This window comes from Giraffa tippelskirchi, chromosome 8, assembly GCF_054371585.1.
Source record: "Giraffa tippelskirchi isolate mGirTip1 chromosome 8, T2T-mGirTip1v1.2.pri, whole genome shotgun sequence".
Classification (NCBI taxonomy): Eukaryota; Metazoa; Chordata; class Mammalia; order Artiodactyla; family Giraffidae; genus Giraffa; species Giraffa tippelskirchi.
In genome coordinates, this window is record NC_137282.1 from 56,980,391 (window position 1) to 57,005,049 (window position 24,659).

At 39.6% G+C, this 24,659-nt stretch overlaps 1 protein-coding gene across 6 annotated transcripts in view; it reads right to left on the reverse strand.

Annotated features, from left to right (window-relative positions):
* The window catches only part of ADCY2 (adenylate cyclase 2), a 436,561-nt gene that overhangs the window by 81,082 nt on the left and 330,820 nt on the right, over positions 1 to 24,659 (reverse strand). For all 6 annotated transcript variants that reach the window (XR_014062213.1, XM_081520577.1, XM_081520578.1 and 3 more), the window contains one exon: positions 7,682 to 7,766. Coding sequence is in view for 5 of the 6 variants with exons in the window: in XM_081520577.1 (XP_081376703.1) it covers positions 7,682 to 7,766 (85 nt within the window). In the remaining variant the exon portion in view is untranslated. The remainder of the gene's footprint in view (positions 1 to 7,681; positions 7,767 to 24,659) is intronic.

Here is a 24,659-nt window from a genome sequence, read left to right on the forward strand (position 1 = left end):
GAAGGAAATGGCAACCCACTCCAGTACTCTTGCCGGGAAAATTCCATGGACAGAGGAGTCTGGCAGCTACAGTCCATGGGGTCATTAAGAATCAAACACAACTGGGCACACACACTTGCACCATGAGCTGCATAAGACAATGGACCGCACAAGGAAGAATCAACAGAAATAACAGATAATAGAATGAGTATCACAAGATTCTCAAATCAATCTGAAGTAGTCTATAAAATAAGATTAAATTTAAAAAACCCCATGGATTACAGTTCATAATGATAAGCAGTTAAGAGAAAGCAACAGGTTTACTTTATAAATGAGCTCCACAGACTCTCTAGAGACAAACATGTAGATATTGAGATTAAATACTCAACAGTTATGCTGAAGAGGGTAAGATAGCTCTAAGGAGACAACCCATAAAATAGCACAGAAATATAGAGATAAAATGTATAAAGTTGAGACACAGAAGGCACAGTAGAATGATTCAACATAGTTGGAATGAAAGTTTGAGAAAAAATAGAACAGAAAGACTGAGAAAAAGGCAAAATACAGGGAAATATGAGCCAACAACGTCATGGACCTGGAACAGAATATGGGCTCTGTAGTTGAGATGAGGCACTGAGTCACATCAAGGTAAAATAAAAGTAAACCTACTCCTCAATACAAAGAATCTATTGCCCAGGACAAAGAGCAAGTTCTACAAAAATAGAGAAAGGACATCTTATCAAGGAATAACAATTGGACTAGATTTCTGCTCAGCACATTAAAATCCAAGAAAATATGGACTCACATTTTCAAAATGTTAGAAACATTATTATAAATTATTAGTCAAAGAGGGGAAGAGGTTGTTTTGTTGTAGTATAAAAGTTGATTGGGGTATACTACACACAGGGTCTCATGGAAAGGATTCTGAGAGGAACAATCCTATGGAAATATGAACACTGCGTCTGGAGGGAGGAATGACATTGAGAAGGATGGTGGACAAAGAGACCATTGAGCCAGAACACTGGTAACAATGAATCACACAAACAGGGTAAGTGTAGAAAGATCTAAGCAACACTGGATGGACAGCGGAAAAGCGTCAGAGAGCATGGGGCCTGCATTTTTCAACAAGAAGATGGAGACAGTAACGGACCTGGTGAGGCGTCTGCATGTTACACGTTTTATGTTAATCCATGAAAGAAAAGACTAGGATATATAACTGCCAAGTCACTAGAGGGAATAAAGGAGACTCAATAAACTCTATTTGTCCGAGATGACAGGAGAAGAGGAAAAGTAAACAGAAGCAAATAACATATATGATGGATAAAAAAGCAAAAGAAGACTAGCAGTAATTGTAATACACGTAAATGTATTATGCCTGTCAGCTAAAAGAAAGAGACTCTTGGATCAGAGAATATAACATACACTTAGATGTTGTTTACAAGAGACACACCTATATAGCAAGGAAAAGCCGAATAAGAAGATGGGAAAAATACTAGCCAAGAGAAAGCTGGCAGGCTTATATTGACATTAGAGAAAATAGATTTCAAGGGAAAAACACTCCTGTGCGTAGAAAGCTTTTCTATCAGCCGGTGTGTGACCTATTTTCTGTCCCCAGGACTATCTCTATACTTGTGCTTTCATCTCTGCTGGGAACAAGGTTGGTGGGCTGATATTGTGTTATCTCTGCCATACAAAGTGCAAGAAAGCCACACGCAGAGAAAAATTTCTCCTGACATTTTCTAACATTTTCATTTGCTGAATCTGGCATAGTCCTTCTAAAAGACATTTCATCAAGGTTTTTGTGGGAGGCGTCTTTGTTATTTATGGCTACATCTCTCGCATTTCTTGCAGAGATTTAAGTCTACTTCAGGTAGTTTAGAAAGTTAAACTTGGCAATAAAAATGCACTTATTGTTATTACTATCATGGTGGTGACAGCTATTATTGTTTTTTATTGCTGATTGTTATGGAAATGTAAACTTGAATCTCTTATTCTGCATCTTAGTTTCTACTTAGATAAAATGGATTGTTTTGATTATCAAATAAAATAATACCTAATGAAAACACTTTGAAGGGCTCTCATATATGTGAAAATATTTTGCAAGTATTACTATAAACTTTCTTACTGGAATATTTTGAGTCTAAATTGACTTATAAATGAAATTTTTTCTCTGTCTTACTGAATGTCTTTTAAGATGGAGTTATACCTTGTCCAAAATCCAGTTTTACATAAACTAGGTTAACAGCTGAATATACTGGAAAACTAGACAAGAGGCCACTGTGAATTAGGTTCTATGTGACGTTATCTTGCCTGACTTATTTGCCTTTGAGTCACTGATGCTTAGCAATCACAAGACCACTTCAGTACCATGACGGTCCATGACCAGGACCATGGACATTCCTGCCTTGAGCACTTGCCAGTGCCTCTCCACACACAGTCGAGCATCCTCTGGAACTTGCCTCCAATTTAGTACAAGGATTCTAAGGCTTCTTCCCAAAGGCTCCAAAACCTACTTGCTGTATAGTAATACTTCAGGGCAAGTTATGTAACCTCTGGACCTTCTCTTTCATTATATGTAGAATGAGCATTCCCTCCAAGGACTCTTGTGTGGATAAATGAGTCAGTGTACATAAAATGCCTAGTGGAGTAAGTCTTCATTTGTAATATAATACAATATTTATCATTTGTAAACTACAATGAGGTCAGATATAGAACTATTCATGGACCTCTCCCGTCTTAAGGAGTCTACGTTGGTTCTGAAGGTTCTTATCCAAAGACAGGGAACTTTTGCAGATCTTGCGGTTCTCACATTCCTGACCGTGATCCAAAGTCTCCATCAGCATCCTCAAGGGACCTACTTATGACTCCTGCATTATTTTTCATGGAGGGAAACTTTTCTTTTAAATAAGTAGAAATGGAAACTCATGGAAATGAATGGCATCGCGAGCCCTGGGTCCCGCATCCCCCAAATGTGGGGCTGGACAATGTTATCTCTCAGTTCCCTTTCAGCTCTCGAGTTTATGATTCTGAAATGCTAACCAGCATCTGCTGTAGAAAACCGAGGACCTCACAGGAGAACTGATGCAGAGGCGGTGAAGGAGACCTGACAAATAAGCACACAGGATGCTGGCCCAGGATGCTGGCAGGCCAGGAGCCTGTCAGAACTGGGAGCAGGGAGGCAGCGACTGTGAGCCAGATTCAGAACTGCGAGCTTGGGGGAAATCAAGTCTGGGTGAGGATGGGGTGGGGCTTCTCTGAGCAGTGCTGCCAGGTGGTTGCATTTGCAATCCAACATTCCTTCAAGCTAAACGATATTAAATACTTTGCATTTCAAGTGTCTGAAATAGTCAATGAACAAAACAGGGCTGAGATGAACTCATTGATGATTTTTTTTTCGTCTAAAAGAATACAAATCAGAATAGAGACAGGAAGCCTGACAAGCAGGCACTAGGTGGAAAAGGCTAGTTTTCCTTTCCCTAATTGTCTTCAGAATTAGCTGGTGAAGGTCACAAAATTGTTTCCAATGGAAGAGCCACCCCGAGGCACTTCAGAGTCAAGGAATCATGGCACACATGAGGAGGAATTTCAGTGCAGCAGGGTGAGGGCTGCGGACCACCACTCACTCCTGCATACGTTCATTTGCACACCACGTCTGTCCCCACCCAGGCATCTGGAGGAAGGAGAATGAACAGGGCTTGCAGGTAACATAACTGCCTGAGGATGAGTGCAGGAGTGGGATGAGACAGAGGAGGTGCTACGTGGAGCCCAAGGGCAGAGAAAGGAAAAAGAACCTCAGACAGAAAAAGAAATGACAGAGATCCAATAATGCTTACTTGCGTGCGTGCGTGCGCGCGCGCCAAGCAGCTTCAGTCGTATCTGATGCTTTGCGACCCTATGGACCACTTCTCTGTCCATGGGGTTCTCCAGGCAAGAATAATGGAGTGGGTTGCCATGCCCTCCTCCAGGGGATCTTCCTGACTCAGGGATCGAACCTGTGTCTCCTATGTCTCTTGCACTGGCAGGCGGGCGCTTTACCACTAGCGCTACCTGGGAAGCCTGAATGTTTATTTAAAACACAATTACTATAAACACATCTACACGCTCAGCATTCTGCTGGATTCACTGGAAGATAGAAAGCAGGTGAAGGAAACAACCCTGGTCTTAAAGATCCTATTATATACAAGCAGAAACTGCAGTCACCCTCAGCAAAAAAATTTTTAAAAAGAGGATCAAGGGGATGTCACATAGGGAGTGCTAAACGAAACAGCACAGACCCTGTGTCCCATGGGGCTTCAAGAAGGGCCCATCACAGGGGCTGGTGAGGCTCCCAGGGAAGTTTCTAGGAAGGTGAGCAGGTGCAGAGCCTACCCCTACGGGCAAGAATGGAGAAGTGGGCAATGTGTGTGTGTGGGGGGGTGAACACTTCTGGAAGAGCATGGGATGGTGTGGGCTGGCAGTAACCAGAGCGGATGGAAAGGCCGGGATTCTCACAGCAACCGAGATAATAACAGGTAGATTCCCTGACATTTTTCTCTGAATGGGTCACTGAAAAAATACCACTTTTTTTTTTTTTTTAATCAGCAAGAAGAAAAACTGCATTTCATTTATCACTCATATTTTTCACCCATTTTGATGTGTCTTCACCTTTTGATTAAACCTAGCTGATCAGTGACCTATCAGTTTTACTTACTTGTGCTGAACTTTTTGTGCAAAAGACAATAACGGTAAAACTTGTGGAGGAAAAAAAAAAAAATCTGCCAGGCTTACCTTTTCTCCATCTCATTTACAGAAGTATTTTGATTTCATTTTTGATATAGAGATTTAATACCAATATTAGCATTGATACTGCCTTTGGCATTAAATTTTCAGAAGGTTGACATAAGTTAGTAGAAGATGAGTCTGGGATATTCAGTACTTTTTCATAAACCCAGTCTTTAATCCATAAAAAAGCACAAATCACAATAAAATCTCATACTTCTCCATGACCACTGTGGAATATTTGTGGTATATGTAGGCTTTTTTCTTCTTCAATTTAAATTTATTCTTTGTAGAGTGACACCAAGTATTACATTAAATGTCATGTGTACTAATGGTAATTTTTTTTTAAAAAAGAGACAGAAGCAAGCATTTATCATTTTGATCTTTGTTCTAAACACTCATGTTAATTTTAAAAAGTTAATGCTGGTTTCCGTTGCCTAAAATACAGGTTTGTCTAAAGTGCTCTAAGAATGGGCACTCTAAAATACGCAGTGATGGAAAATAATAGTAGTTGCTGTTTGTTGAAAATCTGTCAGTATCCTGGTAGGTACTCAACATTTAATGTCTCCAATCATCCCGAGAAACTTTGAAGACAGTTGTTCTCCAAACTTCATGTGAGGAAATTCTGGCTTGGAAAAGACAAGAATCTCAACGGTGATACGTGTAGTTTTTGACTGAATTTGGAGGGTTGAATAGAAAGCACACTTAAAGCCTTTGTGCATTACTATGTTTGATGTTGTATGTTAAAAAAAAAAAATCCTTACAGAATATTTTAAAGAGTGAAAAGAACCTCCTAGTGGAACCGAAGAATTCCTTCTTTAATTTTACCAGGATTACATTTGGACTAAGGATCACAAGTGGCCAGTAGAGGGAGACTCGTGCATGGATCCGATCGATTCAAGTTGGGAGAGACCAGATGTCTTTAAGCTCAGTCTTCCTGACCACTTTGGCAAAGCACAGGCTTCCCCCCGGGAGGAGGTAAACATCGGTTCATTTGCAGCCTTGAACTGTTCTCTTTGGGACAACGCAGAGTTAAAAAGAACTTTGTAGCATCTGGTGTGTGGGCGTTAGAATCTTGGGACGCCCCCAGGAAAGGCTCTGGTTTCTAGGAGGAACCAAAAGCCAGGAATATTGGCTTTGATCACCCTGAGGCTCTTACAGGGGGGACCCAAAGCCATGAAAGTTCAACAGTGCGGTCAGATTATAGGGGCTGAGAGGGGAGATGGTATTGAGACTTTCTCACCAAGGCAGGAAAACTGCACCAGGGATTCTCCCTTCCTCCTCCGGCTCTGTGTTTCCTTTTTACAGCAACTTAGTGGACCAGGAAATGGCAACCCACTCCAGTATTCCTGCCTGGAGAATCCCAGGGACGGCGGAGCCTGGTGGGCTGCCGTCTATGGGGTCGCACAGAGTCGGACATGACTGAGGCGACTTAGCAGCAGCAGTGGACCAGATGGTAATGAATCTGCCTGCAATGTGGGAGACCCGGATCGATTCCTGGGTGGGGAAGATTCCCTGGAGAAGGCAATGGCAACCCACTCCACGGTTCCTGCCTAAAGAATTCCATGCACAGAGGAGCCTGGCAGGCTACAGTCCATGGGGTTGCAAAGAGTCAGACACGACTGAGTGACTAACACTTTCACTTTCGGTGGAAACAAAAGTCGGTCTGAAACCCTAAATATGCACTATACTTCTGCCACCCTCAAGACTGGATTCCAAGAAAACAAGATGTCTACTTAGACACAAGGATATATGCAGCTTTAATGAGAGCAGGGTTTAGATTTCTAATGGAACCACAAATGATCGTCCCTCTTCTGAAAACTGGAGAAAGAGGCTGCAGGTGACTTTGGGAAGTCAGGAAGAGAAAGGGTGGAGTGTGTGTGCTTTTCCACCCAAGGGGAATCTCAACATAGAAAGTCAGGCTTCCTCGTATGTTAGGGATTCCTCATATCGCAGAACTTGACAAGGATCCCCATGGTCAACAGCTACTCCATCTTCTCTACAACTTGTGAGGTCTTCAGGGGATTTTTAAGTGACTTGAGATGCCGTGTGTGCATTTGAGTAAATCAGAAACCACAGTCTCACTTTTGGAAGAGTTTCCAATCCAATTGGAGACATTCAAACTATGATAGAGCAAACAGAACACACCAAAGTCTGCAAAGGTCCAAGGCAGAAGGATGCAGCATCCACTGTCCAGAGGTAGAGACATGCTTTGGAATCTTAATCCTTTTTTGGCCAAATGATGCCACATTACAGACCAGAATGTGCCCAATGCTTGGACTCTGGTTCAGTCCTGTTTCAACTCATTTCCAGTGAACAAAATGAAACCTTGACTATCTTTTGGGACTTCTATCTCATTGTTGGCTTTCTTAGGATGCTCTCATGGATCCAGGACCAGCCAGCAACAACTGCTTTACACCGAGAGTCCAGTGAGGTTTACTTCTTACATCCTGACTATCATTTAAACCATAAGCGCGGACAATTATTGGTTTTAAGTTAAAACCCTAATAAGTGATACTTTTACATTTGTTATTTTCATATTTTACAAAATTTTATACCTTGTGAAAGTCATTATCAAAGACCCACTTGCTTTACCTTTTAATTCTCCTGGTCATTAAAAGCCTCCTATTACACTAGTATTTGCTGCTATAAATACTCTGAAAACTTAAGAGGGATAATAGAAAATGTTGACAGAAACAAATAAACACAAATGTGATTTATAGCATGCTATCCAATATTTTCAGGTGACCTTTGTGTTAGTGTCTTGGTTGTTACGGGCTTCCTCAGTTTTTGTCTGGGCTGTTGACATGAAGGATACTGGCTTCACTACTGGGCTGTGTATCTCGTGAGACAGTAAATCAACAAGTTCCCTATTTTGATCGAGCAATCAGTTTTCATTCAACGAGCACACTTTTCAAAGAAGTTCCATATGTGAAGTACCTACCAAAAGCTGTCCAGCAAAGCAGACGAAAAGGATAAAGGCAAGCGAGAGAAACGCAGCTCCAAAGGAAATCCCGAGAATGGACGTTCTACCAGGAAACAAAAAAGAACATGTTAGTGTGGGGACAGCTTCGGTTTTCCTGGAAAGCCATCAAGAATACTTGTGGCTTGAATTAGGATTTTTAAAATGAGGACTTCATTCCTCACTAATATCTTTGAGAAATGAAAATGGAGCTAAAAACAAACCAGAGATAACGTCTATAGGAAAATGTATCTACGGCTGTGCCTGAACAACTTGCTGTGATATGACATTAAAACTGTCCTACCAGCATCATTTCTTTGTAAGAGAAAAACCCTCTTTACATGACTTGCCTCTGCAACCAGCACCTTCATGCCCACACCTGACCATGGCCATCACGGTGCCCCCTTCCCTGTCTCGATGTCCTGGCGGTTTTACCTCCAGGGCAGCCTCATCGGTGTCCTCGGAAAACTCATTCCCCGTTCTTACTCCGTGGCCTTTGCATTTTTGCATGAGCCAATGAACACCCAAGCTTCCTGTGATCATGTGAGAAAAGTGTCCGCTAAGTTACAGGTTCTGTCACCCTCAGGTTACAAGTAGATAAAAGTGGTCATAAGAACTGTATGCATTTCTCAGAGTTCCTTTAAACAATTCAGAAATTTAAGGTGTCTTAAAACGTCCTTTCATCCAAAGGATAAAACTGTTCACAGGAATTGTATGCATTTCTGAGAGGTCCTTTATATAATGAAAAATCAAGGCCTCTTAAAACATCATGTAATCCAAAGGAAGAAGGGTTAGGGAGTATTAAAAAAGATGAGCCACAATGAATAATCCAAGATGAAATTTAAATGCAACATCTGAAGAGAGGTCAGGTGGTACCTAAGATTGCAGTGGAAGCTTAAGCCAATGAGGTTGGCTAGAGAAACTCAAGAGACAGAAGAGTTGGCCCTGAGAAGTGCAGGGACACCCTGAATGTTGATGCACAGAAAGGAAGACTCAGATATGAACGATCTACAAGCTGAAATGCCCGGCGAGTGCACAGCTGTGAGCCCCCAGCAGGGGGAAAGGAAGCGAGTCATCAGTGAACTAAGGAACCCCTTCATGCCATCAGGACAGGAAGGGTCTACTCAGCTGGCACTCAGATAGTTATTCTATCTTGAGAGATGAGCACACATCAAGCAAGATCTACAAAACCTTGACTTCAAACCACTGTGCACTCAAGGCTGACCCAAGGATGTATTTATTGGAGTGCTGAGTTATGACCTAGACGCGATGCACAATGCTTTCAAATACCTAGCCTGATACTGACATTTGTTCACATTTTATGAGTAACGGTAAGTGTCTGCTAGGAGGGTGCAGACATACCAAATACACCTATATTGTTGACTTGTCTCATGGCCAGGTCCATGCTGGGCTGGAATGGAGCAGACATGAGTAAGACCCCTGTTTTGAGTGGCTTAGAGTCCCAGAAAGGTAAGCTCTGTAAGCCTCCTCGCTGCCCCCATCCCAAACACCCTTTTTCTCAGATATTGCTCCTTCATCCCTGCACAGAATCCAGTTTCAGCATCTCCCCATTGCAGACTCTCAGGCCTCCTGTTAGCATCATGGACAGAGGGGAGCGAAGGAGGGCTCTTGTTATTCCTGCGACCAAAGAGACACCAGAACTCATCTGCTCAACTTCCACTGGCCATTCTTTTCATGCATCTTCCCAAGAGAGCTCTGAAGGGTTTTCTGTGACTCTGTGCTCTCCCGGTTCATTGTTGGTGTCAAGGTGATGCCATCTGTAGAAGGTTGATGTCAGAAAAATAATACTTTTTTCTTAGGTCTGCAACTGTTCAAATATGAATGATCTCTAATTGAAGGTCTGGTAAGTCTCAGCTCTAAACCATCTGGTGTTAGGAGGGTGAAGCTGATGGTGGAATGACATGATGATATGATGATAGAATACTGTGTGTCCAGCACTGTTCTAAAGGCATTATATGTATGTATATGTAACCCTGGAAAGCAGGGTTACTGTTCTTACCTCATTTTATTCAAGAGAAACTGACATCCAGAGAAACTGAGACACCAATCAAAAGTTAACCACCTTCCCAAGCGGTGTGGGTTGGGATTAAAGTCCACACAACTGTATACCTGACCCAGGTTGTGCTTCCTGGAGAAAACATCTCATGTTTCAATCATGTTTACTGGTTTAACTTTCCTGGAAAATTATCCTTTTCATTTAAATTTTGAATGTGAGACATTCTCCTTAATATTCTCTTACAATTTTTGAAGTGGTGATAGTTGAAGCAATTTCTTTTTGTCCTTCATGTTATTTTTCCCATTCTCTCTAGATCAGACTTTTGAAGCTTTGTATGTTTGTTGAACTTCTCAAAGAATGAACTTTTGACTTATTATTAAGGTCCATGCTTTCTGATCATTTTCTTTATTACTGGTTTCTGATTTACCTTAAAATAATCCTTTCCTCCTTCTTTATTTAAACTTTCATTGTTCTTTTTCTTGATTGTCATTTGCTGCTAATCTTGTCTATTTTCTAATAAATGCTTTTAAGGACATAAATATTCCTATAATTACTGCTTTAGCCAAATCCCACAGCTTTTGATTTATAGCTACTCATTGCCATTCTTTTCTAAAAAGCCTATAATTTCAATTTTCATTTCCTTTTAATACAAGAGTAACTCTACAGGGAAATTATTTTTGGTCTGTTCTTGTTATTTCTAATGTCATTAGGTTTGATCAGGTTGTGGTCTCTTTTATTGTTACTTTGACAATTTCTTTTTCTTCTGGGATGTGATAAATACATTCCATTTCTATTATGTCTTATGATATATATTTACATTTCCTTTTTGTTGGAAACAAAGCAAGTTCTTTCAGTAAGTCTATTGTCAGAGCCTGAGGAGTTAGTCAGATCCCAGCGGGCTGATTTATTGGCTCAATTTGATCTGTCAATTTTAGAATATATTAACATTTCCAACTAAGTTTGTGGGTTTGTCAATACATCTGAACATTTTAATAGTGTCTATTTATTTCAAAGAGATGCTGATTGTTAGAGAGATTCATGATTGTTAACTTTTCTTGGTGACTGTACTGTAATATAAGCTTCTCTGTTTTCATGCTAAATGTCTTTCACTTGGATTCTAGATTGTCAGAAATTCATACTGCTACAGCTTTTCTCTTTCTGTAAGCTGTTTCCTAAAATAGCTATTTTCTATGCTTTATTTCCAACCTTTTCTCTTTTAATTTTAGCTAGATTTTTAAAGGTGGTGCAGAAGTGGCATTTGGTTTATAGCCTCAATCTTTGACTTTCTTTCCAAGAATAGGATATTTCCCTCCATTCACAATTATGAAATTTATTAATATTTGACCAGTTCTCTCCATCTTATTTTCTTAAAATGGTAAAGTTCAGACAGAAATCACTTGAGTAAAAAACAAATTTAATACAAGGACAGGGAAGCCTGGCGTGCTGTAGTCCATGTGGTCGCAAAGAATTGGACACGACTTAGTGACTGAACGGCAACATCAGATAAATACCCATTTAAATTTTCAATATGTATTAAATTTGGTAAGTTGTACAGTCAATGAATTTTCCCATTTTATCTAAGTTGTAAATTTTTTGGCCTTGAGTAATTCATAACTTTTATATTTATCCTGTTAAAATCTGTAGAATCTATAGTAAATATCATTTTATTTATTATAACATTAGTTTGTGTGGTTTGTGATTATTGCTGTTTTTTTCTTTCTTGATCAGTTTTGCTAATGGTTAGGTATTTCATTGTTTTTTTAAAGAATCAATGCTTGTCTTTATTATTTTTCTGTTGTTTGTTTTCTGTTTTATCGATTACTTTTTTCTTAGTGTATGTTCCCTCCTATTTATTGGACTTGCTCATCTTTTTCAGGCTTCCTAAGGTTGAAAAATAAACAACTGATTTCAACTCTTTCTTCTTTCAAATATAAGCATTTTAAAGCTACCAATTCCTGTCTAAAGTAATGTTAAGCGACATTCCACACAGTTTAATACATAAAACATTTGCTAATTTGTCTTGTGACTTTTTGGATTTATTTCAATTTTTTAATTGCAATATAGTTGATTTACAAAGTTGTGCCAATCTCTGCTGTATAGCAAAGTGACTAAGCTGTACACATATATACACTTTTATGTTCTTTTACATTATGGTTTATCACAGGGTACTGAATACAGTTCCCTGTGCCATATGTGAGTGCTCAGTTGCTTCAGTCATGTCTGACTTTTTGTGACCCCGAGGACCGTAGCCTGCCAGGCTCCTCTGTCCATGGGATTCTCCAGGCAAGCGTGCTGGAGTGGGTAGCCATTCCCTTCTGCAGGGGATCTTCCCGACCCAGGGATGGAACCCACCTTGCTCGCACCTCCTGCACCGGCAGGTGGGTTCTTTATCACCAGTGTCACCATTCTTTGCCATTACGGTGTATCACAGGATATTGAATACAGTTTCCTGTGCTACACAGAAGGACCTTATTATTAATCCATTTTAATGTACTAGCTTGCATCTACCAACTCCAATCCCATGGAGAGAAGGGCCTGGTGGGCTACAGTTCATAGGGTCCCAAAGAGTCAGAAACGACCGAAGCAACGAAGCACGCATACACGCACCAACTCCAAACCCCCCGTCCAACCCTCTCCCTGCTGCATCTCATCTGGAAACAACAAGTCTGTTCTCTAGGTCTGTGAGTCAGTTTCTGTTTTGTAGATGGGTTCATTTGTGCCACATTTTGGGTATTTGTCTTTCTCTTTCTGACTTACTTCACTTAGTATGATAATCTCTAGTTGCATTCAGGTTGCTGTAAACTTTATTCTTTTTATGGCTGAGTAACATTTCATTATATGGGCTTCCCCAGTGGCTTGGTGGTAAAGAATTCATCTGCAAGGCAGGGGATGTGGGTTAATCCCTGGGTTGGGAAGATCCTTTGGAGAAATAAATGGCAAACCACTCCAGTGTTCTTGCCTAAGAAATCCCATGGACAGAGGAGTCTCGTGGGCTATATAGTCCATGGGGTCATAAAACTGTTGGACGTGACTCAGTGCCTAAGCAACAATGACATCCCATTATATATATACACACACCACATCTTCTTTATCCATTCTTTTGAAAAATTGACTTAAAAAAGAAAACATTTTATTTAGTATTGTTGTTCAGTCGCTAAGCCGTGTTTGACTCTTTGGGACCCTATGGACTGCAGCATGCCAGGCTGTCTGTCTGTCAGTATCTCCTGGAGTTTGCTCAAATTCATGTCCATTGAGTCTGTGATTCTGTCCAACCATCTCATCCTCTCCTGCCCCCTTCTCCTCCTGCCCTCAATCTTTCCCAGCATCAGGGTCTTTTCCAATGAGTCGGCTCTTCACATCAGCTGGCCAAAGTATTGGAGCTTCAGCTTCAGCATCAGTCCTTCCAATCAATATTAAGGGTTGATTTCCTTTAGAATTAACTGGTTTGATCTTGCAGTCCAAGGGCCTCTCAAGAGTCTTCTCCAGCACCACAATTTGAAAGCATCAATTCTTTAGCACTCAGCCTTCTTTATGGTCCAACTCACATCTGTACATTTTGTATTTTTGTATTGAGGTATAGCCAATTAACAATTCTGCGATAGTTTCTGGTGAACAGTGAAGGGACTCAGCCATACATAAACATTGTCTTGTAATTTTTTATTTGACTAGGTTATTCAGAAGTATATAGTTTAACACTGAAATAGCTGGGGTTAGTTTTATTTTATTTTGTTTTTTTTAGGAGTCAAACTTTTATTTTGTTATTGTTTTAGAGAGAAGTTAATTTTTATTGCATTTCCTTCTAGTCTTTTTTCCTGTTTCCCAAAAGGGGCTCCAACTACATATTATTTGATGGCTTACTCTTTTTAAATTTATTTATTTTAATTGGAGGCTAATTACTTTACAATATTGTAGTGGTTTTTGCCATACAGTGACATGAATCAGCCATGGATGTGCATGTGTTTCCCATCATGAACCCCCTCCCACCTCCCTTCCCATCCCATCCCTCAGGTTCATCCCAGTGCACCAGCCCTGAGCACCTTGTCTCATGCATCAAACCAGGACTGGTGTTCTGTTTCACATATGATAATAAACGTGTTTCAATGCTATTCTCTCAAATCATCCCACCCTTGCCTTCTCCCACAGAGTCCACAGAAATCCCTTGCATTGCTATATACTAACAATGAGAAAACAGAAAGAGAAATTAAGGAAACAATTCCATTCACCATTGCAACGAAAAGAATAAAATACTTAGGAATATATCTACCTAAAGAAACAAAAGACCTATATATAGAAAACTATAAAACACTGGTGAAAGAAATCAAAAAGGACACAAATAGATGGAGAAATATACCATGCTCATGGATTGGAAGAACCAATATAGTGAAAACGAGTATACTACCTAAAGCAATCTATAGATTCAATGCAATCCCTATCAAGCTACCAATGGTATTTTTCACAGAACTAGAACAAACTATTTCACAATTTGTATGGAATTACAAAAAACCTCGAACAGCCAAAGCAATCTTGAGAAAGAAGAATGGAACTGGAGGAATCAACCCGCCTGACTTCAGCCTCTACTACAAAGCCACAGTCATCAAGACAGTATGGTACTGGCACAAAGACAGAAATATAGATCAATGGAACAAAATAGAAAGCCCATAGATAAACCCATGCACCTATGGACACCTTATCTTTGACAAAGGAGGCAAAAATATACAATGGAAAAGAGACAATCTCTTTAACAAGTGGTGCTGGGAAAACTGGTCAACCACTTGTAAAAGAATGAAACTAGAACACTTTCTAACACCATACACAAAAATAAACTCAAAATGGATTAAAGATCTAAACATAAGACTAAAAACTATAAAACTCCTAGAGGAAAACATAGGCAAAACACTCTCTGACACAAATCACAGCAGGATCCTCTATGACCCACCTCCCAGAGTAATAGAAATAAAAGTAAAAATAAACAAATGGGACCTAATTAAAATTAAAAGCTTTTGCACAACAAAGGAAACTATAAGCAAGGTGAAAAGACAGCCTTCAGAATGGGAGAAAATAATAGCAAATGAAGCAATGGACAAAGAATTAATCTCAAAAATACACAAGCAACTCCTGCAGCTCAATTCCAGAAAAAATAAATGACCCAATCGAAAAATGAGCCAAAGAACTAAACAGACATTTCTCCAAGGAGGATATACAGATGGCTAACAAACACATGAAAAGATGCTCAACATCACTCATTATCAGAGAAATGCAAATCAAACCCACAATGAGGTACCATTTCATGCCGGTCAGAATGGCTGCTATCCAAAAGTCTACAAACAATAAATGCTGGAGAGGGTGTGGAGAAAAGGGAACCCTCTTACACTGTTGGTGGGAATGCAAACTAGTACAGCCACTATGGAGAACAGTGTGGAGATTCCTTAAAAAACTGGAAATAGAACTGCCATATGACCCAGCAATCCCACTGCTGGGCATACACACCGAGGAAACCAGAATTGAAAGAGACACGTGTACCCCAATGTTCATTGCAGCACTGTTTATAATAGCCAGGACATGGAAGCAACCTAGATGTTCATCAGCAGATGAATGGATAAGAAAGCTGCGGTTCATATACACAATGGAGTATTACTCAGCCATTAAAAAGAATGCATTTGAATCAGTTCTAATGAGGTGGATGAAACTGGAGCCTATTATACAGAGTGAAGTAAGTCAGGATGAAAAACACCAATACAATATACTAATGCATATATATGAAATTTAGAAAGATGGTAACGATGACCCTGTATGTGAGTCAGAAAAAGAGACACAGATGCATAGAACAGTCTTTTGGGATTAGTTTTAGATATTCTATGTTTTCAATTTTAAGTTGATGTTGGTGTGGTTAGATATGTCTATAAGTTTTCATATTTCAATCTTTTCAAATTTGTTGAGATGATTTTATGTCATGTCTTGGTCAATGTTCCATGTGCAGTTTAAAAACATGTATTTTGCTGTTGGATTTAGTGTTTTATGAATGCTAATTCATAGGAAGCTAATCTTACCCAGGTTTTTGAAACTCTTATGTCTAGCAAGGGATATAAAAGGAATATTAAACATCCAATTCTAGTTATTGGTTTGTCTAATTCTCTCTTTGTGTTTTTCAGGGTTTTTTTCAAGTATTTTAGCTATGGTTTAAGTATATACCATTTAATGATTTTATGTTTTCTGATAAATTGAAGCTTTTGTTAATTTTCAATGCTGCTCTTTATCTTTGTTCATACTTCTTGCCTCCATGTCTACTTTGTCTGATATCAACATATGGATGGTAACTTTCTTATACCTACTGTTAATATGATCTCTATTTCCCATCCTTTTAATTCCAACCTAACTTCCTTCTGTGCTTAAAGAGCATCTCTTGTAGACAGTATATGGCTTCATCATGCTTTTATTTGGAGTGTTTAGTCCTTGTACATTTAATAATAAGCCTATCATATGACCACCTTTTGTCTGTTGTCCTTCTGCTTTGTTTGCATGGTGTGGTCCATGACGTTAGATGCTATTCTTCACTGTAAGTCTACCACTTTACTATTTGTTTTCTGTCAGTCTCATGCCTTTTTGGTTTTGTTTCTCTCTTACTGCCGTTTTTCTTTAATATAATATTTTCACAGGATTTTTAATTTCTTCTATTGATTTGTTAGCTATACCTCTTTGTATTTTTTAGTGATTGCTCAAAACATAAAATATACATGATTAATGTATCAGAAGTTACTTAGCATTAATACTGTACCACTTCAAAAATATATAAGGTCCTGACAACAATACAGAAAGAAAGCTTAGTGCCAAAGAATTTATGCTTTTGAACTATGGTGTTGGAGAAGATTTTTGAGAGTCCCTTGGATTGCAAGGAGATCACATCAGTCAATCCCAAAGAAAATCAACCCTGGATATTCATTGGAAGGACTGATGCTGAAGCTGAAGCTCCAATATTTTGGCCACCTGATGTGAAGAACTGACTCACTGGATAAGACCCTGATGCTGGGTAAGATTGAAAGCAGGAGGAGAAGGGGATGACAGAGGATGAGATGGTTGGATGGCATCACTGACTCAATGGACATAAGTTTGAGCAAGCTCTGGGAGCTGGTGATGGACGGCGAAGCCTGGGGTGCTATAGTCCATGGGGTCGCAGAGTCGGACATGACTGAGCAATTGAACTGAACTGGCAACAATAGAATCTCACTCTTCTCTGCATCAGAACACTTAGTGTAGCTATTATTTTTTGCATTAAATGATCAGTTGTCTTTCAGAAAAAATAACACCATATAAACATATGGTCTTTTATATGCTCACATATTAAGAGCATGTTCTTCTCTTCATTCCCTCCTGTAGATTCAAATTTGCCTCTGGTATCATTTCACTTCAGCTTGAAGAACTTCCATTAGCATTTCTTATACTATAGGTTTGCTGGTGATGAATTCCTCTAGCTTTCTTTCATTTGCAAAATGGCTTTCATCTCATTTTAAAAAAGGAATATTTTTATTGAATATTTAATCCTGGATTGAACATGTTTATATCAGTGGTTCTGATAAGTCAGCCAACATTTTCATTACTGATCCCTCACATTCACAATGTCTGTTTTTCCTGGAACTGCATTTAAGTTTTTTTTTTCTTTCTTTCTTTTTTCTTTGGCTTCAGCCCTTTGAGTATGATATACCACATGTGGTGTTATTTATATTTATTCTTCTTGCTGTTTACAGATGTATTTCAACAAATTTGGGAATATTTGTCACTAAATGTGCTGATAATTTCCTGTTTGTTTTCAAACACTTTTCCATCCCATCTCCTACAAACTCCATTTTCCAGATTCTTTGCAAATGGTTCTAACAAGGTTTGGCCAGTGGGGAGTATTGGGGAAAGACTGGGAGGGGAGAAGAAGGAAGCCTGGGTATTTCTGCTTCTTCTCTGTTTAACAGTCGTTCTCTGAATGGGCTATACCTACTGTTGTCCACGAGGGTCCACACACCTGTCACGGAAGCATCCTGGCTGGTCATGGTTCTGGGAGCCTACATTTCAGGTGACCATGCGTCCATCCTGTGTCCTTCCCACTTAGGGTGGTAGCACTTTGCTTCCTTGCTCACCTCTCAGGTTCTTTGCCATCCCCTGTTTGACGTCTCAGCTTTGCCCTCATCTGTAAGCAATTCATTGTATTAAATTCCCTTGATGAAATTCCTGAGGCCATTTCTGTTTTCTTTATAGAACTCTAATCCATTAACTAAAGTTTTTTTTTTTTTCTAGGTACTATGCTAGCATTAGTGATCAGATTGAAACCTAAGAATGATTAGAATCAGTTGCTGCTCCAACTTTCTTCCCTCTTCCTTTGAAAAAAGAGCAAAGCATTCAGTTTTTATTAGAACTATGGAGAAAATACCTACATATTCCATAGGATATGCCATAGATCAGTTTCCTTACGAATGGATAACTGATTGTGGATTACATTGGCCTTTAATTACAAAAATCTTAACAGATTTAACAAAAGTTCTCATGGGTTTATCTACTTTCAAATCACATAATTAATTTTATGAATCAGAATTTAAATAAAAGATTCTTGTACTAGAGTACGTTCCATGGGCTCCTGTTTTCTAAAATGCATTTCAGTGTTTGTTTTTAGGAAAAATTATTCCACCAAAATATGTTTGATCAAAATCCTGGACATTCTGGAGTCGCATCAAACAGCTACATTAGAGCCTGAAAAAAACAAGTGTCTTAAAATTTGACTCTCACATTTCACAGTAATCCATGGGACATGGTGAAGAGCATCTGATGATATTTTCTTCTGGATGTATCTAGTTTGCTTTTTTCTCAAGCGTGCTGCTGCTGCTGAGTTGCTTCAGTCGTGTCCGACTATGTGCAACCCCACAGACGGCAGCCCATCAGGCTCCCCCGTCCGTGGGATTCTCCAGGCAAGAACACTGGCGTGGGTTGCCATTTCCTTCTCCAATGCATGAAAGTGAAAAGTGAAAGGGAAGTCGCTCAGTTGTGTCCGACTCCTAGCGACCCCATGGACTGCAGCCTACCAGGCTCCTCTGTCCATGGGATTTTCCAGGCAAGAGTACCGGAGTGGGTTGCCATTGCCTTCTCAAGCGTAAGAATCCATTAAAGGAAGATAAGAGGTTGTTAAGGGAAAAAACTGGCCCTAATACCACAAACTGTTTGTGTTCTGCTGAAATGGATGACAAGTGCCCAGTAACGCAGGAATGAATAGTCTTAAAAGTATGATGGGAGACAAACTACCAAACATGACTTCATAAGAAACAGAAAATCTGAATAAATCTATAAAAGAGCAATTGAATTAGCAATTTAAAAACAAAACAAAAATAGAAACTACTCACAAGGAAAAGCTCATGCCCAGATGGCTTCATTGCTGAGTTTTACAAAACTCTTAAAGAAGAATTTATACTACTTTTCCCACAAACTCCTCTAGAAGATAAAGGGGATGGGACAGTTACTAAGTGATTCTATGAAGCCACTATCATCCTGTACCAATACCAGATGAGGACTGCACAAGAAAACAAAACTAGAGACCAGTATCTCTTATGAATTTAGATTCAAAAGTCCTTGACAAAATATTAGCAAACCAAATCTAGTCACACAAGAGGAGGATTACATACACCATGACCAAATAGGATTTATCTGAGAAAGGCAAGGCTGGTTTAATACCTGAAAATCAATTAATGTGATACACTGTATTAATAGAATAAGGGGGAAAAAGCCTCAAATGATTATCTCAATAGATCAATATGACAAAGTCCAACAACCTTTCATTGTAAAAACACTCAACAGACCATGATGAAAGGGATTTTCTTTCTCCTGACAAAAGGCATCTTTGATAAACACACAGATAACATCATACTTAATGATGAAGGACTGGATGTTTTCTTTCAAAGATCATGAACAAGAATATATGTGTGCCAAGGCTTCATCTATGGAACATTGTACTGGAGGTTCTAGCCCAGGAAATAGACAGGAAATGAAGTAAGAAGCACTAGATTGGACAGGGAGAAGTACAACTGTCTCTGTGTGCAGCTGTCATGATCTTGTATGAGAACATGACGTCACAACCTGAGATCCAGAGCTCTGGTGACCTGCTCCCCTGGAGGGCTGTCTACTGCTCCAGTCCATGGCACATTGGCTTTGTTGTTGGGCTGGATGTAACTCTCATCCCAGTGAACAAGAATTACCATGATCAAAGTCATGGTTGGTCAAAAGTCCTTAATTATAACCATTTATCCTGCCTGTTCTATCAAAAGCATGTTCAGGCTCATTAAGCATACCGAGTATTTTGTATAATGCAATCAATTTTAATTAACATTCTGGTTGCAAAGCTTTTTCTCTCTTTTTTTTTTTTAACATACAGGCATAATTGATCTATATACTCACTGAAAAGCAAACTTGACTCTCTGCTATCAGGAGGCAAGAAAAATTACACTTTTTAGTGATAATTTTTGACTTAGGCACTTTAATCCAGTGTATTGTTACAATATATGGAAAAGGCTATTTGAGACAAGGTCCTTTCTCCTTTTGCTTTTTTTCCTCCAGTTTATTTTATTGCTTACAGGGGTTTAGTTTATTGCTTACAGGGGGTCTTGATAGAGAGAGGAAGCATGCTTGCTGATGGGAGATATCCAGTTTCCTTCCCCTAAGACTGATGTAGACTCTTTCATCAATGCTCTGTTCACATGGTATTTATAAGGATAATAAGAACAGAGGGGAAAAAAAACTTTAACTGTATGTTAGCATGAAATAATAAAAATCTCCCCCTCTCTTTTTAAGTGATAGGTGATAGAACCTCAACCTTTAACTGTATGTTAGCATGAAATAATAAAAATCTCCCCCTCTCTTTTTAAGTGATAGGTGATAGAACCTCAAAATAAAAGAGAATTTGTTAAAAAAAAAAAAAGAATTGAAAGGTGAAAAAGGAGACAAAGCATTTAAATATTCATCACCATTATAGATTATTACAGCCTCTCTCCAATAATAGGACTTAGCGGAATTGACATGTTCTGGCCACTTGAAGGTCTTGTGATGCTGGACAGGGAGGAGTTATACTTGGCAGATTAAAGAGCTTCCACTCTTTAGGGGCAAAGACTTGAATTTTCTGAAGGTCCATGGTCTTCTCTTTGTACACTCCTTAGTTGAGCTCATCTCCTCCCAGGTTTATAAATACTACCTATGCGTTTATCTTTCCAAATTATGACTTCATCCATCCTGACTCCACTCACGAACCACGGGCTCTCACACACCCTCCCTCCCTCCATGAAGCCCCACCTCCTTGATGCTAATATTAACACACACACACCCGTCTCTGATGCTCTGAGCTGAGCCCTTCATCCTATGCTTCTCTCTGACTTGTTCCTTCCCCAGGAGTCTCCCACTCTGAAAATGGCTGTCCAATTTTTCCTTGTTGTCCAGGCCAACAACAACAACCTAACAAACAAAACCCCACAGAACTTAGGTTTCTCTTACTCTTTGTCTCCCATCCAATAGCAAGACTTCCCTCATCACTCTTCGTAACATGTCCCAGAATTGGACCACTTTTTACATCTCCACGGCTGCTTGGGTACAAACCATCTCCTTACGTGGTCTCCCTATTTCCACCCACTCCCTTCCAGAGCAGCAAGAACAATACTTCAAGCACAGCTAGAGCACGTCCTCAGCTGAGATCCTTCCAGGGCTTCCCATTACACTCAGCATTCAATCCAAAGTTCTGCAGCAGTCAGTGAACCCTGTGGGGTGACACGACCTGCCGGTCTCACTGCTCCTGTGATGCTATTTCCACACTCTCCCTGGCTCACTCTGCTCCCAACTCCTGCCTCCATGTTGGTCCCTGAACACATGTGTGACCCCCATCATCTAAAATGTTCTCCTGCCAGGTATCCCTGCTTACCATTTCAATTCATTCCGACTTCTCTTCCACATCACTCAATCCATGATGCCTTCCCTGACAGCCCTCATCTGAGATACCACCTTCCCTCACTCTACAGGATCCTGTCTTAATTTTTCTTAAAGCTTATCACCACTGAATTATTAATATTTGTTTATTACATTATTGCTGTGCCTTTTCATAGTATTCAAACTGTATGACAGAAAGCATTTTGGGGGTCACTGCTACTTCCCCGGCATCTCTATAACCATGCTTCGTATATGGTAGCTTGATACAGGACTGTTGAGTGAGTCCATAAATGATGGACTGAATGCATGCATGAATTTCTCATGAATTTCTATTTTTATTGCAAGTGCTCAGAATATAGCCCACGTACAAAGTTAAAGTATCTCTTAAGAATTTCTCTTTTTGATAAAAATGCTCAGAGTATAGCTCGGATACAAAGTAAAAGTTAATGGCCGGTTTTGTTGAGTAAAGACACATTCAGCTTCCTTTTTATTGTTACTGTCCCTCAAATCTTAATATAGCAGTGACATACAGGCAGCCACACACTCCTGGAGTGAGCACTGATTCCTACGAAATGCACTTTTTCTTGATAACAGAATTTTCAGATGCGTGTCCTGTTACACGTACTAAAGACGACACTTTCCAGCTTCCCTTGCAGCTAGGTTCTCCCAGGTGACTAAGATCTGTCTTGGGTTATAGACCAAAGTGTCATGATGTACCCTCATACCTCCTGGGAGGTATTTCAGAGATGACAGTTTTAAATGCCTTTTGCCCTCTGCTTCTGGGTCTGTTCCTCCACTCTGTGCTCAGCACAGGATACTGCCATCGTAGACAGTGAAGATGAGGACCAAAGTCTAGGGAAGGCAGAGTGTGTGCTGGAGGGACCCAAGGTTCCTAAGGAATCCAAGAAACCTCTGGTCTTAGATTATGTGGAGGGAACTAAACCATTTGGAGAAGGAAATGACAACCTACTCCAGTATTCTTGCTTGGAAAATTCCATGGACAGAGCAGCTTAGTGAGCTTCAGTCCCTGGGGTTGCAAAGAGTCGGACATGATTGAGCAAGTAAGCATACCAAACCATTAACTTCCATTCAAGATAATAACTATGAGGCATGTCCATACGTTCAAAGGACCTGAATTCAGAGTCAAACATTGTTCACTTCAGTAAAAGCTACACAGTTCATTTATCTTGGACAGTGAGAATGATCTTGCTTCATTTTTTGCTTGTTTTATTTTCTTTCTTTCTGTTCTCTCTTTTCCTTTCCTTTCCCATCACCCCCAAGACTCATATCCACTGCATCAAGCTAATGCAAGAAGCAGCTCACTTTCATGACATCTAGTACGACTGATGGCTTAATGGGTAAAGAATCTACCTGCAATGCAGGAGACACGGGAGATGCAGGTTTGATCTCTGGGTCAGGAAGATCCCTTGGAGAAGGAAATGGCAAGCCACTCCAGCATTCTTGCCTGGAAAATCCCATGGACAGAGGAGCTTGGTGGGCTACAGTCTGTGGGGTTGCAGAGTCAGACACGACTTAGGGACTGAACACAGTATGGGGGCCCACAACTTTGTTTGCCTCCCAAAGCAAAACTGTCTTCACAATAGTCACTATCCATCATTTGTGTTTAGAAAAATTAAACTCTTTCCTATTTGTTTCCTTTTTGAAGATAGAAACAAAATAAAAGTGACTCTTTTGAAATCATTATTAAATCATTAAAGAGCATTGATTACTGACATGAGTAATAGAATGCATATTAAAGAATCTCATTATATAAAGAATCTCATTATTGAAGAATCTAAGACATTAAGATTGTAATTTACTATTAATTTACCTTAAGGAAAATGTCATTATTCTTGATTTTGCTTGGGTTAATGAAACACATCATATTTCACTGAACATTATTACAAAAAATCATTCTTATTTTAATAATTGCCATGACTGATTTAACATAATCTATTTAGTTTACAGACAATATGAATGAAACTACTAAAAAAGGCAAAAATTCCAGCTTGATCATTTCTGATCTTTTAAGGTAGCTCACATTTCTGATGGGCTTTCCAGGTGGTGCTAGTAGTAAAGAATCTGCTTGCCAATACAGGAGATGTAAGAGATGCAGGTTCGATCTCTGGGTCAGGAAGATCCACTGGAGGAAGGCATGGCAACCCACTCCAGTATTCTTGCCGGGGGAATCCCATGGACAGAGGAGCCTGGCGGGCTACAGTCCATGAGGTCGCAAAGACTCAGACATGACTGAAGCGACTTAGCACACGTGCATACCACATTTCTGATAAAGTCATAGTATAAGGCAGACAGAAAGGAGAGAACGACTCCAAACAGAGGAGCCAGCTAGTAATTTAATTATATCTGCTTAAATCCCAAGACTAGAGCCAGATCGAAAAATTATGGGTCCAAAAGGGATGACGGAAGGCCCTCTTTCACAAAAACACTTCCCCTTACCAGTCCTTCCAAGATCACATCTCCCTCTGTTACCACTTATTCATTCACTCAGTACTTTATTTGTTTATTCATTCATTTCATCATATCTGTCCTGTTTTTCAAAAAACAGGCAGTTTACAAAAAGGAGAACAGACAAAATAAAATAAGACTATAATCCAGTGTATTTGAAAACAAGTGAGGGCATGTCATAAAAAGTGAAAAGGATATTATCTCAATACACATGCTTCATAAAGTATACCAGACTTATTAATTTTAAATAGACATACTCAGACCAAAGACAAGAATATCCTAGATACACAGAGGGTATTCAAAGCTGGTGCTGAGAATTGTTGATGCTAAATGGCTTGGGGGAACCAGGGGCAGACACGTGCCATGAAGTGAGTGTGAGATTTAATGTCAGTGCAAGGTTGGTGATGCTTACAGGATTTTCTTAATGGAAAATTAGAACTGAGCTCTTGAATCATGTCCGAAGCATACAGTGCTATCCTATCAGGAAATGGGAAACATAAAAACTATATCCAGCTAATTTTCAGGGACACTGACTATGTAGGGTCC